At 43.4% G+C, this 13751-nt stretch overlaps 1 protein-coding gene across 2 annotated transcripts in view; it reads left to right on the forward strand.

Annotated features, from left to right (window-relative positions):
• The window catches only part of COL14A1 (collagen type XIV alpha 1 chain), a 218387-nt gene that overhangs the window by 172286 nt on the left and 32350 nt on the right, over positions 1-13751 (forward strand). For both annotated transcript variants that reach the window (XM_059395092.1, XM_059395093.1), the window contains exons 41-42: positions 7867-7920; positions 8357-8428. In XM_059395092.1, coding sequence (XP_059251075.1) covers positions 7867-7920; positions 8357-8428 — 126 coding nt within the window. The remainder of the gene's footprint in view (positions 1-7866; positions 7921-8356; positions 8429-13751) is intronic.

A 13751-nucleotide genomic window follows, 5' to 3' on the forward strand; every position in this document is an offset into this window, starting at 1 on the left:
CTCAGCTGCAAAAAATGAAATAGTAAAAAAAAAAAAAATTCTTCTGCATATGAATTCTGCTGAACTTGCGAGGTTGTGAAAAGCAGGATGTGCCGGTGGTGAATATGATAGATTTGGGCTGTTAACCAGGCCTGAGTTTGAACCCTTACCATAATGACATTGGACCGGTTGCTTACTATGTCCAAGCCTCACTTTACTCATCTGTGAAGCAGAAAAAATATTTGACTCCGTAGAGTTACTGAGGGAATAAATTCATAGAAAGAATTTCTATATAAAAATTTAATTTTAGCTTATCTAATTATTCACTGTTTTCAATGTGAACCTCATAAGTCAGGACAGTATACTATTTTATAATGCCTGTGCTTGACATATTAAGATAGCTTAGAAGATTTTAAAGAACTATAAAAAAGAGCCTGAAGAAAAAGCAAAGGGTTTGTTGCTTTTGTTTAACTTTCTTGGATTCCACGTTGAAAGGACACTTGGAACATGCTTCCTTTAGATGTAGGTTTGAGTTCAATGCATACAAAGCCGTTTTTGTAATGAATGTCCTGTTTCATCAAAGTGAGTTGGACTTAAAATATCCTTGAGAAGTGGAACTCCAGTCAGTTATCTGGATTTGATTCCTGTCACCAATGTTGAGCAGCGATGAGAGACTGATCTAGGAAATGTTTTGTTAAATACGAAGATTCAAGATAATATCCCCCTTGAGTATCTTCCTCATTCAGAAGAGGAAGTGTTTAGCCATCACAAAACTAGTGGGGAGGATGATTTGACTTTCCTTCTTGTGAGCCTAGATGGGTTTTTATAAATCATCCACAACGATAGACACTATACACCATTGGAATTTCACAGCTTATCTGAATAAAAATGGCAGGAATCATTATTACTAATTATTGACTAAGTGCAGGTGCTTTACAATGGATGTTCTGTAATCTTCAGAAGGACCACGAAAGCCAAACCCTGTTACTCCACTGTATAGATGAAGAATCTGGAGCTTTAAAAAAAAGGGGGGGGGGCAGCACAATGCCATTCAGCTAGCAAGGGTTGGAGCCAGGATTATGGTCCATCTCTCTGGTTCCAAAACTTAGCTCTTTCTTTCCACAAAATTCGGTTTCATAAAGGTCACTGGGAGATTTTGTTCATGTAGGAAAGTCTTCAATTCGAGATATTTAATAAACAGGATGGAAGATATCTTGCCTTGAATTTGGGGGCTGGAAGAAACCAGTTTGGGCTACTTGGTGAAGCAGAAGTTGATAGTTCCCACAGAGGAATAGCTTTTGATTACTTTTCACACTTATTTGGATGGTGACACATCTGGGCACAGTTGAGAGCAGTTACTTGGGGAATTTGTAATATGTTTTAACCAGTTTACAGACACTCCTGTTGGAGCCTAGGGCATGGATGAAATCTGCCTTGTTCTCTGGTCTCGGGCCATCCTTCAGGGTCAGGCCAGATGCTTAATATTTGCAAGCCAGTGGTTCCCCAATGTAAGGGATCGAGGCGCTCCAAGTTTTGCTTTGTTTTGGGGCACACCAATTCCTGGGCTTCGACCTCAGAGAATTAGATATGCAAGGTATTAGGTGTGACTTTGGAATTTGTAGTTTTAAAAAGCTTAATGCTTCTCAGGTGCCTGGGTGGCTCAGTGGGTTAAGCCTCTGCCTTCCGCTCAGGTCATGATCTCAGAGTCCTGGGATCGAGTCCTGCATTGGGCTTTCTGCTTAGCAGGGAGCCTCCTTCCCCTCGTTTTCTCTCTCTGCCTGCCTTTCTGCCTACTTGTGACCTCTGTTTCTCAAATAAAATCTTTTAAAAAAAATAAAAAGAAATAAAAAGCTTAATGCTTCTCATAATCAGCTGGGAGTTAGAATCACTGGATAGTATAGCGGGTTAGGCCTATTGTATGGCTAAGTAATTCCTTGCACAGCATTTTGCTGCTGCTTTAATTCACCCAAGCCATCACTTCGGGTTACTAAAAATATGTTTGTATTTCTCTATATATATATACATTAAGTTACATATGTAATATATACATGTATGGACATATTAAGTGTATTGTGCATATATATGTAAATATGTGCACGTTTGTGTATCTATTTATAGGCACACACAGATACTGTGTGTGTGTCTGAAAATTCCCCAGGGTGGCTCAACATGGTGCCACACATAAGGACTGATCTTGGGTATCGAGGCTGGGGTAGTGTTTACAGAGTCTGTGGCTTGTTGGTGCTTGGCCTCTTACTCTGGTGGTTGGGCGTAATCCTTTGCTGCAAGTAGCAGCCTTATTTCTCATGGCTGACTGCCTTGCTGGGATGTCTGCTGGTGCTCCCAGCAGTCCAGACCCATGCCACAGGGTGGAGATCATCCAGCAGGAGTTTCTTCAAGTGTTTTTCTGACCCTCACCGCTTGGGTTTGCTTCCTCTAAGCAAACTCATCGGATGCCAGCTGTGTGGACAGCCCGCTCTACCTTAGAGCACGGTGGAGGTCAGAGGACATGAACAATCGGCATGTTCCAGTATCTGGGCTTAATATCTGTGACTCACCATTCCAGGCTTCAGAAGAGGCATGCGTGGTGTGTATCATGATTGAGTCACGAGTTCTGAGCGCCATGTGATAGCTACATAAACGTAAATATTCTGCTTCTGACTTTAATTTTAATTACAACACTCTTTGTGGGCACGTCAGTTTCCGCTGTTAAGTGCCAGAGGCACAGAACTTAGAAACTGTAAAGTTTTTAAGACCCTACAGGAAATTTGTATATGTATTATATATTTTCCAAAGCAGGGCAAGGGAAACAGCAAAATGGACATTAATGAATGGTTAACTAAATGTCTGTAAAACAGTATACTTTGCCAGTTTCGTCCATAGGTAAATTTAGTATTCATTCAAATATCAGTGATTTTTGAAAGCAAATGTTAAGGCTAATTTCCCTTTGATGATAAATCACAGCCAACCATAATTTAGTAACTTGCTCATAGCCACCTCTTTTCAAAAACAAAATTATAAAAATCCCTTCAAGTTTTTATAGCAAAACTCATTTTTAATGTGGGTTGTGGGTGCATATTAAGATGTTGAGGTGAGAATCTCAGAAAAAGAAAAATGTCTGGAGTTATTCGTGTTCTAAAACATGCCTTTTTGTGGACTTCAGGCTCTTGAAAAATATGTTTGTTGGCTTAAGTGAATGTCTACATTATGCTTATCTCTTACTTCTATTCCCTGCTATTCATTCTTCATTGTGTGCTTGGGGTTTCCACTTTTTATGAGGGTGCTTAACTCACAAGCACACATCTTTCCAGATTGGCTAGCATATATGAAATGGAAAATTTATAGGTATAGAAATGTTCTGGGAAATGCAAACACATTTTGAGCTGAGATGGGTTGAAGACCGTTCCTCCAGTGAGCTTTGATCAAGATTAAGCTGGATCACAAAGCTAGAATCTGTCGTTCATTTTGCCTTGTAACATGCAGACATTTTACAGAGTTTTTCTTTTCACCAAGTTTATTGCTTTTATATATTAAAACAAAACAAAACAAAACTGCTGCCCTTGCTCCTCACCCTGAGATGAAGAGGTGAGAAGGGGGACCCGAGCCCTGGCTAAGCATTGCCTGGCTTGCAAAGATGGGCTAAAACATGGCACCACAGCGACGCTTGAGCAGGGAGATTCACACAGTAGCCCAGCCCTCCCAGGTCCCTTGATTTAAACATCTCCCTGGTGAAGCCCTCTCTCCCTTCCTATGCCAGGATGAGCTGTTCTTCCTACATGTTCCCATGGAACTCTCTTGTCCATCATCATAACACTATCATTTGCTACCAGTCGTTGGCTATAGGCTTTGCTCAAAACCGTAAGCTCCTTGGAAAGACAGTCTCATTCATCATCAGCTATCCAGATCCTACCAGAATGCACAGCACAGAGTAGCTTTGCAAATACTTTTCTAATGTGACAAATGTGTGGCTTACAACTAATAATCTTTCAATGGTAAATTTACTCGTGCAATCAAAAAATTAAAATGTAAAACTATTTACATGATGAAAAATGTGAAGTTTTTATTTTCTAGGGTTAGGAAAAAACTTTGGAAAAATGTGTTTGATGATGTCTCTAAAATGGTATTCAAAGTAACATCCTTTTAGTTATAACAATGTGGAACAAGTACATTTCAATTTGCAATCAGGGAAACGGGTAACTCATGGTAATCTTAAGCATGCCTTTCTTCTTTTTTTAATTTAAATTCAATTAGCCAACACATCGTAGGTCATTAGTTTCAATGTCATTAGTGTTCAACCATTTGTCAATCGCATACAACACCCAGTGCTCATCCCATCATGTGCCCTCCTTAATGCCCGTCACCCTGATGCCCCATCCCCCTACCTGCCTCCCCTCCAGCAACTTAATGCCTTTATTCTTGAACTGTAGTGTCTAAAAATTCTCGATTGTTCACGACAATCCATGAAATAAAGTGCTAGAGTAAAATGCACTGTTGGCGTCCCCATCAGATCCCCCTTTCCTGACAGGTATATTCCACCCCTAAGCAGCTACAGATGCTGATGCTAAGGATTCAGAATTGGCCCTTCCGCAGAGAACTGCTCTTGGAAATGGCACCTTGGCTCCAGTCCATGACTAACTGATATGGGTGAACAAAACCTGACGACGGGTCACTGCGGGTTGTAACTCACACTGCAGCTCCCCCCATGGGATGAGCTGGTGGCCAACTTCAGGGAAAGCCAAATCTCATGCCTCCTCCCCTGCCCTCCCCTGCCTCCTTCACTAGCTGGCTGGTTTCTCCCAAGAAGAGTCCATCTGTAAATCAAAGGCATGGCATCCGGGTCCGCTTCTAGGACAGTACCCTGAGGATATTCACCGAAATGAAATGTCAGCTTCCGAGGGTGCAGGACGCCTGGCCCCTTTCCTCTGTGCTCACGGAGGGCTCCGGCACAAGGACAGATGACACGGCACTTCCTCCCCGCCCGCTTTATTTCCAGACTAGTGCTATCCGAGACCGACGCTTATTGAGTCAACAGGATAATCGGAGCCCTTCTTGCAGGAGCCCCAGTGCTGTTCAAATTAAACATTGTGTTAGGACCTATTTTGTGCCAGCAGTGTGCCAGGGAAATAGTAGGAATGGAACAAGGAATCAAGTATAGCTTCCGCCCTCTCAGCTTCTGGTAGGTAGAAGAACACGAAGTGAACAAACGTCTTGTCTAGGACCCTCTTTGGAGCACACTAAAGCACTGGCCCCTCCGCTCAATTTAGCAGGAATCAGGTCAATGCAGAACGGTTCTCAGGCTTGTCCTTTAGCGCCTGGCGGAGACTTCCGGCGCATCACCACTTTATTGGCGGAGACTTCCGGCGCATCACCGCTTTACCGTCTCCTTCCGCGCAACTCGGGGGCGGGGCGTCGGTGTGTTCCTTCCGTGAAACCAATCGCCCCTGTGTCCTGGGGCCGGCCTCGTGCTGCGGTGCTGGTGGCTGAGTGTCGTGTTGGCTGGGTGTCGTGTGGGGGTCGTGCATGGGTGCGTGGGGGCTTCCCATCCCTGCTGGAAGAGTTTTAGGGCAGGAAGCCAAAATATGTTCTTTCTAAAACATCTTAAATTATGGGCTATGTGCCCAGAATCCTTTTTTTTTCTTCCGTGAACTTTATTGAGGAAATCACAGATTTTTAAATTCCTTTTTAAGAAATGTGTTTAATTCTCCCCCCCCCCTTTTAAATGGTAAGTTCCCCTAACCCCGTTGGGCCCCAGCTTTACTCCCTTATAACATGAAGAGATTGAACTGCAGTTCTCAAGCCCTCTTCCTCTCTCACGTGTTCTGATTTTTTATGGCCTCTTCTCGAAGATGCTGTATTTAAACAAAATGCAAAATAATTTCTTGCAGATTAGGTCAGCATCAATTTTTGCTGTTTAGTTAGTAAATCCCCAAAAAAGGGGTGTGTGTGTGTGTGTGTGTGTGTGTAACTTAATCTGTATCAGCCTCTATTACTGCAGCCTTCTGACTTAGTTTTGCTTTTTTTTTTTTTTTTTTTTAAGTAAGCTCTAAGCCTTGAACTCATGACCCCAAGATCAAGAGTCACATAATCTCCTGACTGAGCCAGCTAGGCAACCTCTGACTTAATATTTTTGACTGAATGTCTGAAATGAAAAAAACAGAAGTGGTAGTAAAAAATACAAACAAACAACAACCCCCAAAAAACCAACTAGCTTGTATATTAATGTAGGATAACTGCTGTAACAAGCAATTCTAAAATCTCAGTGGTTTAATGCAGCAAAATAAAATAAAGTCTATTGTTGGTTCACAACCGAATACTGTCAACGGGATAGAGAGAGGCGTAGGGAGGTCTAGTCTCTGCTCTATATGGTCATTGGGGAACATGGGGTCTCTCCATCTTGGGAGACTTTAATCTTCAACACATGGGCTCTGAAGTTGCTACAAAAGGGGAGAAGAAAGTGAAGGATTACCCACAGGAAATTTTCAAAAGCCAGGACTAGAACTGGCCCCTTTCCATTGGCCAGAATTCAGTCCTGTGGTTCCAACATGATTGCTGGAACAGGAGGCTGGGAACTTTGCCTCACACTGTGCCTGGGCAGAAAAGGAAAATCATGAACATTGGTGAGATCTGGAATCATCAGCCTTTTCTGGTTTTCAGACTTGCCAGTATACTGGAGTTTGAGAGCATGCTGGAGAGGGCTTTGCTGCCCAGTGCTGTTCCTACACACTTATCCCAACCCCTCTTCATGCCCCTTTTTATTCCTTTCTCCCCATTCACATACCATTTCTTTTCTTCCAACCTCATCTTTACTCTCTTATCTGACACCTTGAGGTAGGGAGGGATAATGTGAATGTGGATGAGGAGCTGTAAGGAGATAATTTCATGGATAAGACAGAGGAAAAAACAGGGGTCACTGGAAGAGTGGCAGAAATTTCAAATTTCCCCAAGTGAGCAAAAAGGGGTTGGTTTGACTTGGATGCATTGGTTTGAGATGGAAATAGATTATTCCTAAAAGAGACAAATCTCAGGATAAAACGTTCACTTCTTGGTGGAGTAGAAGATGATGTTCTGGTCCATATTTTATTAACCTATTATAAAATTCAGACTGAAGAACCTCTTTCATATTTTTAACTACTTGCAAAGACCAGCATCCACAATTAAGAACTATAACCATTTAAGAGTAACCCATTCTAGCCCTTCCTTATATATTTTCACAAAACACCACATTCAATAATTTAGGAAGATATTTTTAGAAAGAATATAATTTGCTTTCTGCCTTAAACTCTTGCGGCATGGAATGGGAAGCCAACGTCTACTCATTTGTAAGCTGGCGGTGACACACATTGAACAAGCTGACCCAGCAGTCAAAACTCTGTCATTGCAACAGGAAATCCCCCCAACAGTCTCCTGCAGGCACTTGCTGAAGAGTTGCTGTTTCAGAACTTGTAGTAATTTGTAATGTAGGTTTCTTTGATAGGTAGTCCTTGCCCCCAAACTCTCGCTGACTCTAGGCCATGAAAGACACTAGCTCATCTTTTCCTTTTTTTGTCTGATTAATTACCAAGACTTCATCTTTTTTTCCTTTGTTATGCTTGGTTTAATTAAAAAAAAAAAAACACTTTCTGGAAACAAGTTCCTGTTTAGTCTGTAAGTGGCATGTCTTGGACCTAAAATTCTTACACTGGACAATTTCACAGAGCCAACAGACCCAAAAGTGTTGCCAGGAACAATTCTCATGAAGTTTAAAAGCAGTGAATCCTTGGAAGTCCAGAGCAAGCAACAGGACTTGTCCCTCCTCTGCCAATATTAAATAGTATTAGGCACATTTACTCTGAAAACCACATAAATAAAGCAACTGCATAGTTGACACATTGTGTTTCTTTTCTCCAGGGATTTCCTGGAAAGGACGGGTCCTCTGGCCCTCCAGGACCACCAGGGCCAATTGTGAGTATTTCCACAAACTACTAGGATTTAAAGCATTTCATTTCTTTTGAGAAATTTTCTTTTGCTCAGCTTTTCACCTGGGCAGCCATCTTTGCTCTAGGGTAACAGCCCCCTCTTTGGTGCAGAGCTCTCCCTACAGTTTCCATGTGGCTTGATCACTCTATCAAAGCCACTCGGTCCCTACAATTCCCTGCATGATCTAGCTTTTATATTGAACTTAGGTAAGGCTTGAGTTTGAAAGAACTGCACTTGACTTGTCTCCCCTGCCTTTTTGATAGTTGGGAATAGGAATGAGCCATGGATCCTGAAGTCTTGGTGTTGAGAGGGAGGGTAGTCATCACTGTGTGTATTTGTTAATCCTTCTTGAGAGCTGGCTGTCTTTGATGAGAATGTGTGAGTACTCACCTTTGCTCCGTTTTCCTGTCTGTCTACTTAGGGCATTCCCGGAGCCCCTGGAGTCCCAGGGATCACAGGAAGCATGGGACCTCAAGGTGCCCTGGGGCCACCTGTGAGTATTGCAACAGTAGCCAGTTGGCTTTGGATTATTTATGTTATTTATTTAAACTTATTTAAATTTACCAGCATCTCTGTTGGACAAAATGTTTATTCCTTACTAGACTCTGTGGCATCCATAAAGGAAACCAGAGAAGCTCCCAGGGGAAGGATTGAGATCAGGCTGTGCATATACCGTGGCTAGAGACAGATGGCCCCAAAAGGGAATAGTCAGCTATGCTTCTGTTTATATATTTTTTCATTGTTTGCTATTCTGTATTTTTCTAAGTAAATTCAATGTCATCTTTACAAGGATTGGGTACAACAGCTATGTGTTAACTGGGCCTGTCTCCTGGTTAAAAAAAAAAAATACGAAGTTGAGAAATTCAAGGATGGGTAAGAATGGGAACAGATTTTTCTTTCTAAGTTCTACAAGAAAGACAGGATTTCCCATCAAACACGAACTCACACATAAGCAAATAAATGTAAGTGAAAGAAAGGCAGTGAATAGAACTAAAGACCTCCCATTTTTGTGCTTCTCATCTCTCCGTGTGTTCAAGTGTGACCAGTGGGAGCAGTAGAGAGAGGATGGGGGAGAAAGAAATGAGCACATCTGTGTCAGTTTCCTCATCTGTAAGTTGAGGAGGCTGCATTAAGTGGCCTCCAAAGCATCTGTTGTCTTCAGTGACTTTCAAGCTGTTTCTTCTAGGTGTAGGTATTAGTCAGCATTCTGACATTATCTCTGATATACTGACCCTGGATCCATACCTTAAAGTAACTGGAGACATGTAAACGTATGTATGACCACAGACATGTAAAGAATTTGTAAAAGAGTGAAATTTGAAGTATGAAGTAGGAGAAGTTAATGAGTGAAATTTTTTTTAAGATTTTATTTATTGGGGCACCTGGGTGGCTCAGTGGGTTAAGCCGCTGCCTTCAGCTCAGGTCATGATCTCAGGGTCCTGGGATCGAGTCCCGCATCGGGCTCTCTGCTCAGCGGGGAGCCTGCTTCCCTCTTTCTCTGCCTGCCTCTCTGTCTATTTGTGATCTCTCTCTGTCAAATAAATAAATAAAAATAAAATCTTAAAAAAAAAGATTTTATTTATTTGAGAGAGAGACAATTAGAAAGAGCATGAGAGAGGAGAAGGTCAGAGGGTGAAGCAGACTCGCAGTGGAGCTGGGATCCCAAGGCAGGACTCGATCCCAGGACTCCAGGATCATGGCCTGAGCCAAAGACAGTTGCTTAACCAACTGAGTCACCCAGGCACCCATGAGTGAAATTTCTGTGGCTGCATATAGCGCATTACTGCAATCCTGGAGGCTCAAAACTACAAAAATGTATTAACTTACAGTTGTACAGATCAGAAGTCTGACACAGTCTCACTGGGTTAAAATCAAGGTGTTGGCACTTCCTTCCTGGAGCTTCTAGGAGAGAAACTATTTCCTTGTCTTCTCCAGCATCCAAAGACTTCCCACATTCTTTGGCTCATGGCCAACTTCCATCTTCAAAGCCAGCGGTGTGTCATCTCTCTGGCCATTCTTCCATCATCACATTTCCTTCTGGACACAGTCCAGAAAGATTCTTTGCTTTAAGGACCTATATGATTGTATGTGGGCCGCCACGTAATCCTCAATAGTGCCCTAGAGAACCTCAAGACGCTTGCCTACGTCACACTTGCAAAGTCCCTTTGCCACATAAGGTGATATATTCATAGGTTCTGGGGATGAGGGCATAGATACTCTTGAGGGGTGGAGGGTATGCTTTTTCTCCCTACCACAGTGAACAAAACAGAACAGAAACATTGGTTCTCATTTGGAAGGACACCTGTCTCCCTCTCACCACCCAGAAAGCCGTATTACTTTTTATTTTCAAAACTCACAGCAATAAGATCTCATCCTCAGGGTCCTTTCTCAAGATAGGAACATAGAAAATGCCTCCAGATTTGAGCCAGCACGTCCTTACTTGCACACCCGAATGAATGTTTTCCTCAGCAGCCACTTTACGAAACGGTATACTCATTCCAAGTACAATGTCCTTGTTCAAAACACTTTCATAGCTCCTCTTTTTAAATCCAGCTGGTAATGGGTCACAGGAAAAGATTTTATTGCTTTGTCTTCACACCTCTTTTATTTATTTATTTCCTTCCTTTCTTTCTTTCTTGACACAGAGAAAGAGAGAGCGAGAGAGAGAACACAAGCAGGGGGAGTGGGAGAGGGAGAAGCAGGCTTCCCCTGGAGCAGAGAACCCAACACCAGGCTCGATCCCAGGACCCTGGGATCACGACTTGAGCTGAAGGCAGATGCTTAATGACTGAGCCATCCAGGCACCCCCGCACCTCTTTTTTTAAACCCACAGTGATGTTACTGAGAATGGTCATGCACATGGAAACATACTGTACACTCACACATGTAATCACACACAAGCACACGTGCGTGCATACGTGTACCCACACTCTCAGCCCTATCTCTACTATTCTTTTACTGCAAACTTCTCTATGCATTTGGCTTGAGGCTGTTTCTTACTGGAAAGGAGATTTGAAAACCTCATCTCTGCTACCAGGCTTCAGTCCACTTCCCAAAATGTGCTCCTGGGAACAAGAGCTCTGGAATATTTCAACAGGGCTTAAAGCAGTGTCAGAGACCTGTGCATATAAAACCTGTTTCTCAGAAAGCCATAAGAGATTTTAGGACTTCAGAAGCTTGGAGGCCGCCCAAAGTGGAATGAGAGAAAACGAAAGCTGCTTTCATTGGATGAGGCAATGAGCTAACATACAGGTACATGAGCCACTCTTTTCATCCCCGGCCCTCTTGCGGACCCCTCCTAGAACTTGTGTCCCTTACCCCAAGCTGGGTTGATCCTAAATCCATGAACAGTGGAATGGGAAAGAAGAGTTGGCTGTCGGAGGTCCTCAGGGGAAGAAAATGGGGTGCACGAAGGGTGAACACATTTGCTAAGTAGAACCCCACCCTGCCCTACCACCTGGTGGATGGAGCTCTCAAATAGACTGTAAATATGGGGCACACCAAAATGCCCATAAACTTTGTCCCAGAAATAAAGTACTTGTTTATAACATTATCTTCAATTATTGTAAATCAATGAAAAAGGGCGCTTGCTGGTGCGTGAGGATCCCCGTGCCACTAGCAGTTTTATCAGAGACAGAAGCCATGTAGTGTAAAGGCACTGGGGTGGTGGTGGGGGGGGTGTTGCCCCAGTCGTGAGCTCTGGGTCTCCTCTCCAAAGCCAGTTGTTCTCCAAACTGTCCAGCCCAGACTTTCCTGATCACTCTGGGACGTGAGCAGCCGGGACGCCTGCTGGCCGCCAGTCTGGCGTGACCAGTAAAGCAGGCTCAGTGTCCTGGTGGTAGGGCCCTGATTGATTTCCCATGGATGTCTGTCTAGGAAGGCAGGAGGGAAAGAGACCAAGAGAGACAGACGGCCCCACTGAAAATAGCAACGTGTTTCCTAGGGCAGTGCCAGGACCGTGTGCTTTCCTGCGATCTGCCATCAGCCACCGGCTGCCCGGGCTGGAATGTGCATCTGTGGCTGTAGCACTCATAATTCTTACCTGAGGTTGCAGACTGGGCTGAAATGCAGGGTCTCCCTTCCAGCGCGGGGGATGGTGATGAAGCTCGTATAAGAAGTGGCCATAGGTTCAGCTTGAAATCGACACAAGTAGAGGGGTCCCCTCCAGCATTTAAAGAGCACTGCACTGGAAATCAGGATGCCTGGGTTCTGGAGGTGGCCCTGCTATGATCTTACCCAGTTGTGCCTGCCACATCCCTTAAGCAATTTAGGCTCTCAGGACATCGGCTTCCCCATTCATTCATTTAAAAATATGTGCTGGGTAGCCATGATATGGACCCAGATACATGGGGGCGAGGAGTTCCTAGGGATATGAAAGATGACCAAGATGTTTTTCCACATCCATGGAAAATCTAGAGAGAATGTTTTTTCGATAAATAGGTATAATAAAAGGCAGAATGTAAGAAATGTCTTGAGGGAAAGACAACGAAGTTGCTATGAAAGCCCCACTGAGAGACAGAGAGAGACAGAGAGGGAGCTACACCCTGAGCTGATGGGCTAGGGAGAATCGTGCCCGAATGAGGCAGCACTTGGCTTGGATCTTGAGATGTGGGTGTGATTTCTGCCCACAAAGACAGGAAGAGGGCATTGATGGGGGTTGTGGTTAAGACATAAAGTAAACACAAACCACCCCATCTTTTATACATTTTAGAATTTTTCAACTCTTTCTCTTACATCATGGCCACTGCCACAATTTTATTCTGACCTCTCTTCTTTTCTCACAGAGTTTATCACGGCCAGCCCTAACTGGCCCCCTTGCCTCTGCTTTCACCCTGGTCCGTCCATTCCCCAGGTGCTGAGTGATCCTTCTAGTACATCTTTGATGTGTCATTCTCTGCCTTGAGTCTCCTCACTGGATCCCGGTAGCCAGAGGATGGGTCCCAAATATTAAGCAAGGTAGACATGGCCCTTCATCATGGTCCCTATCTTGACCTTCCGACTGGCCTCCCACCGTCTCTTTGTTTGGAGTTGAGTCATCTAAAATTATGTAGAGCTGACCCAACACATACTATACCATTTCACACTTGTTTAGGCTTCAGAACATCCTTCCATTCATCTGAGTTGGTTTCTCCTCCTTTCTCACCGTGCTGAGTTTCTGGCTAGTCTTTCTTTAAAGCTGGGTACTTCCTGTGTGAGGCGCCACTCACCTCCTCAGGCTGAGACCACGTCCAGCCCTCCACTGAAATGATCTCTTCCTCAAAGGCAGAAATGTCATCATACTCATGTACTCACATGTTTTTGTTCCTAGTTTCCAGCTTCGTTTCATAGAGGGCTCTTAATAGGTCATTGTTAAAAGAAAGAAAGAATGAAGGCATGTTTGCATTCTAGTTAGGCTGATGTCCTAGGGAGTATTAGAAGATTATCTCTTCATGGTCTAACGTGGGAGACCTTTAGAGCCGAGCTAGGATGTTTTGATTTGTGTTAACAGACATCTTTAATATGTAGGACTTGGACCATGATGAGATCATTCCTCTTCCCTCAGCATTAAAATTCTGTGACTTTATGAATGTAGCTACTGTAGTTTCATTTCTTTACATTTCAAGGGTTCCTAAAATTGTAGGAAAATGTGCCATTTTTCTTTCCCACATCTACAGGGAATATGTGTTTTCCCTCAAAGTGTACTTTGGTGGAGTTATGGACCTGCCCTTGCTCAGGAATTTTTATTTTGTTTTTGTTTTACTTTGCAAAAATCAAAGGAAACATGTTAGGGACATTGGAATAAAAAATAACTTCTTGTTGTACAGATATTCTACTAA

Source organism: Mustela nigripes, chromosome 3 (assembly GCF_022355385.1).
Source record: "Mustela nigripes isolate SB6536 chromosome 3, MUSNIG.SB6536, whole genome shotgun sequence".
NCBI lineage: Eukaryota > Metazoa > Chordata > Mammalia > Carnivora > Mustelidae > Mustela > Mustela nigripes.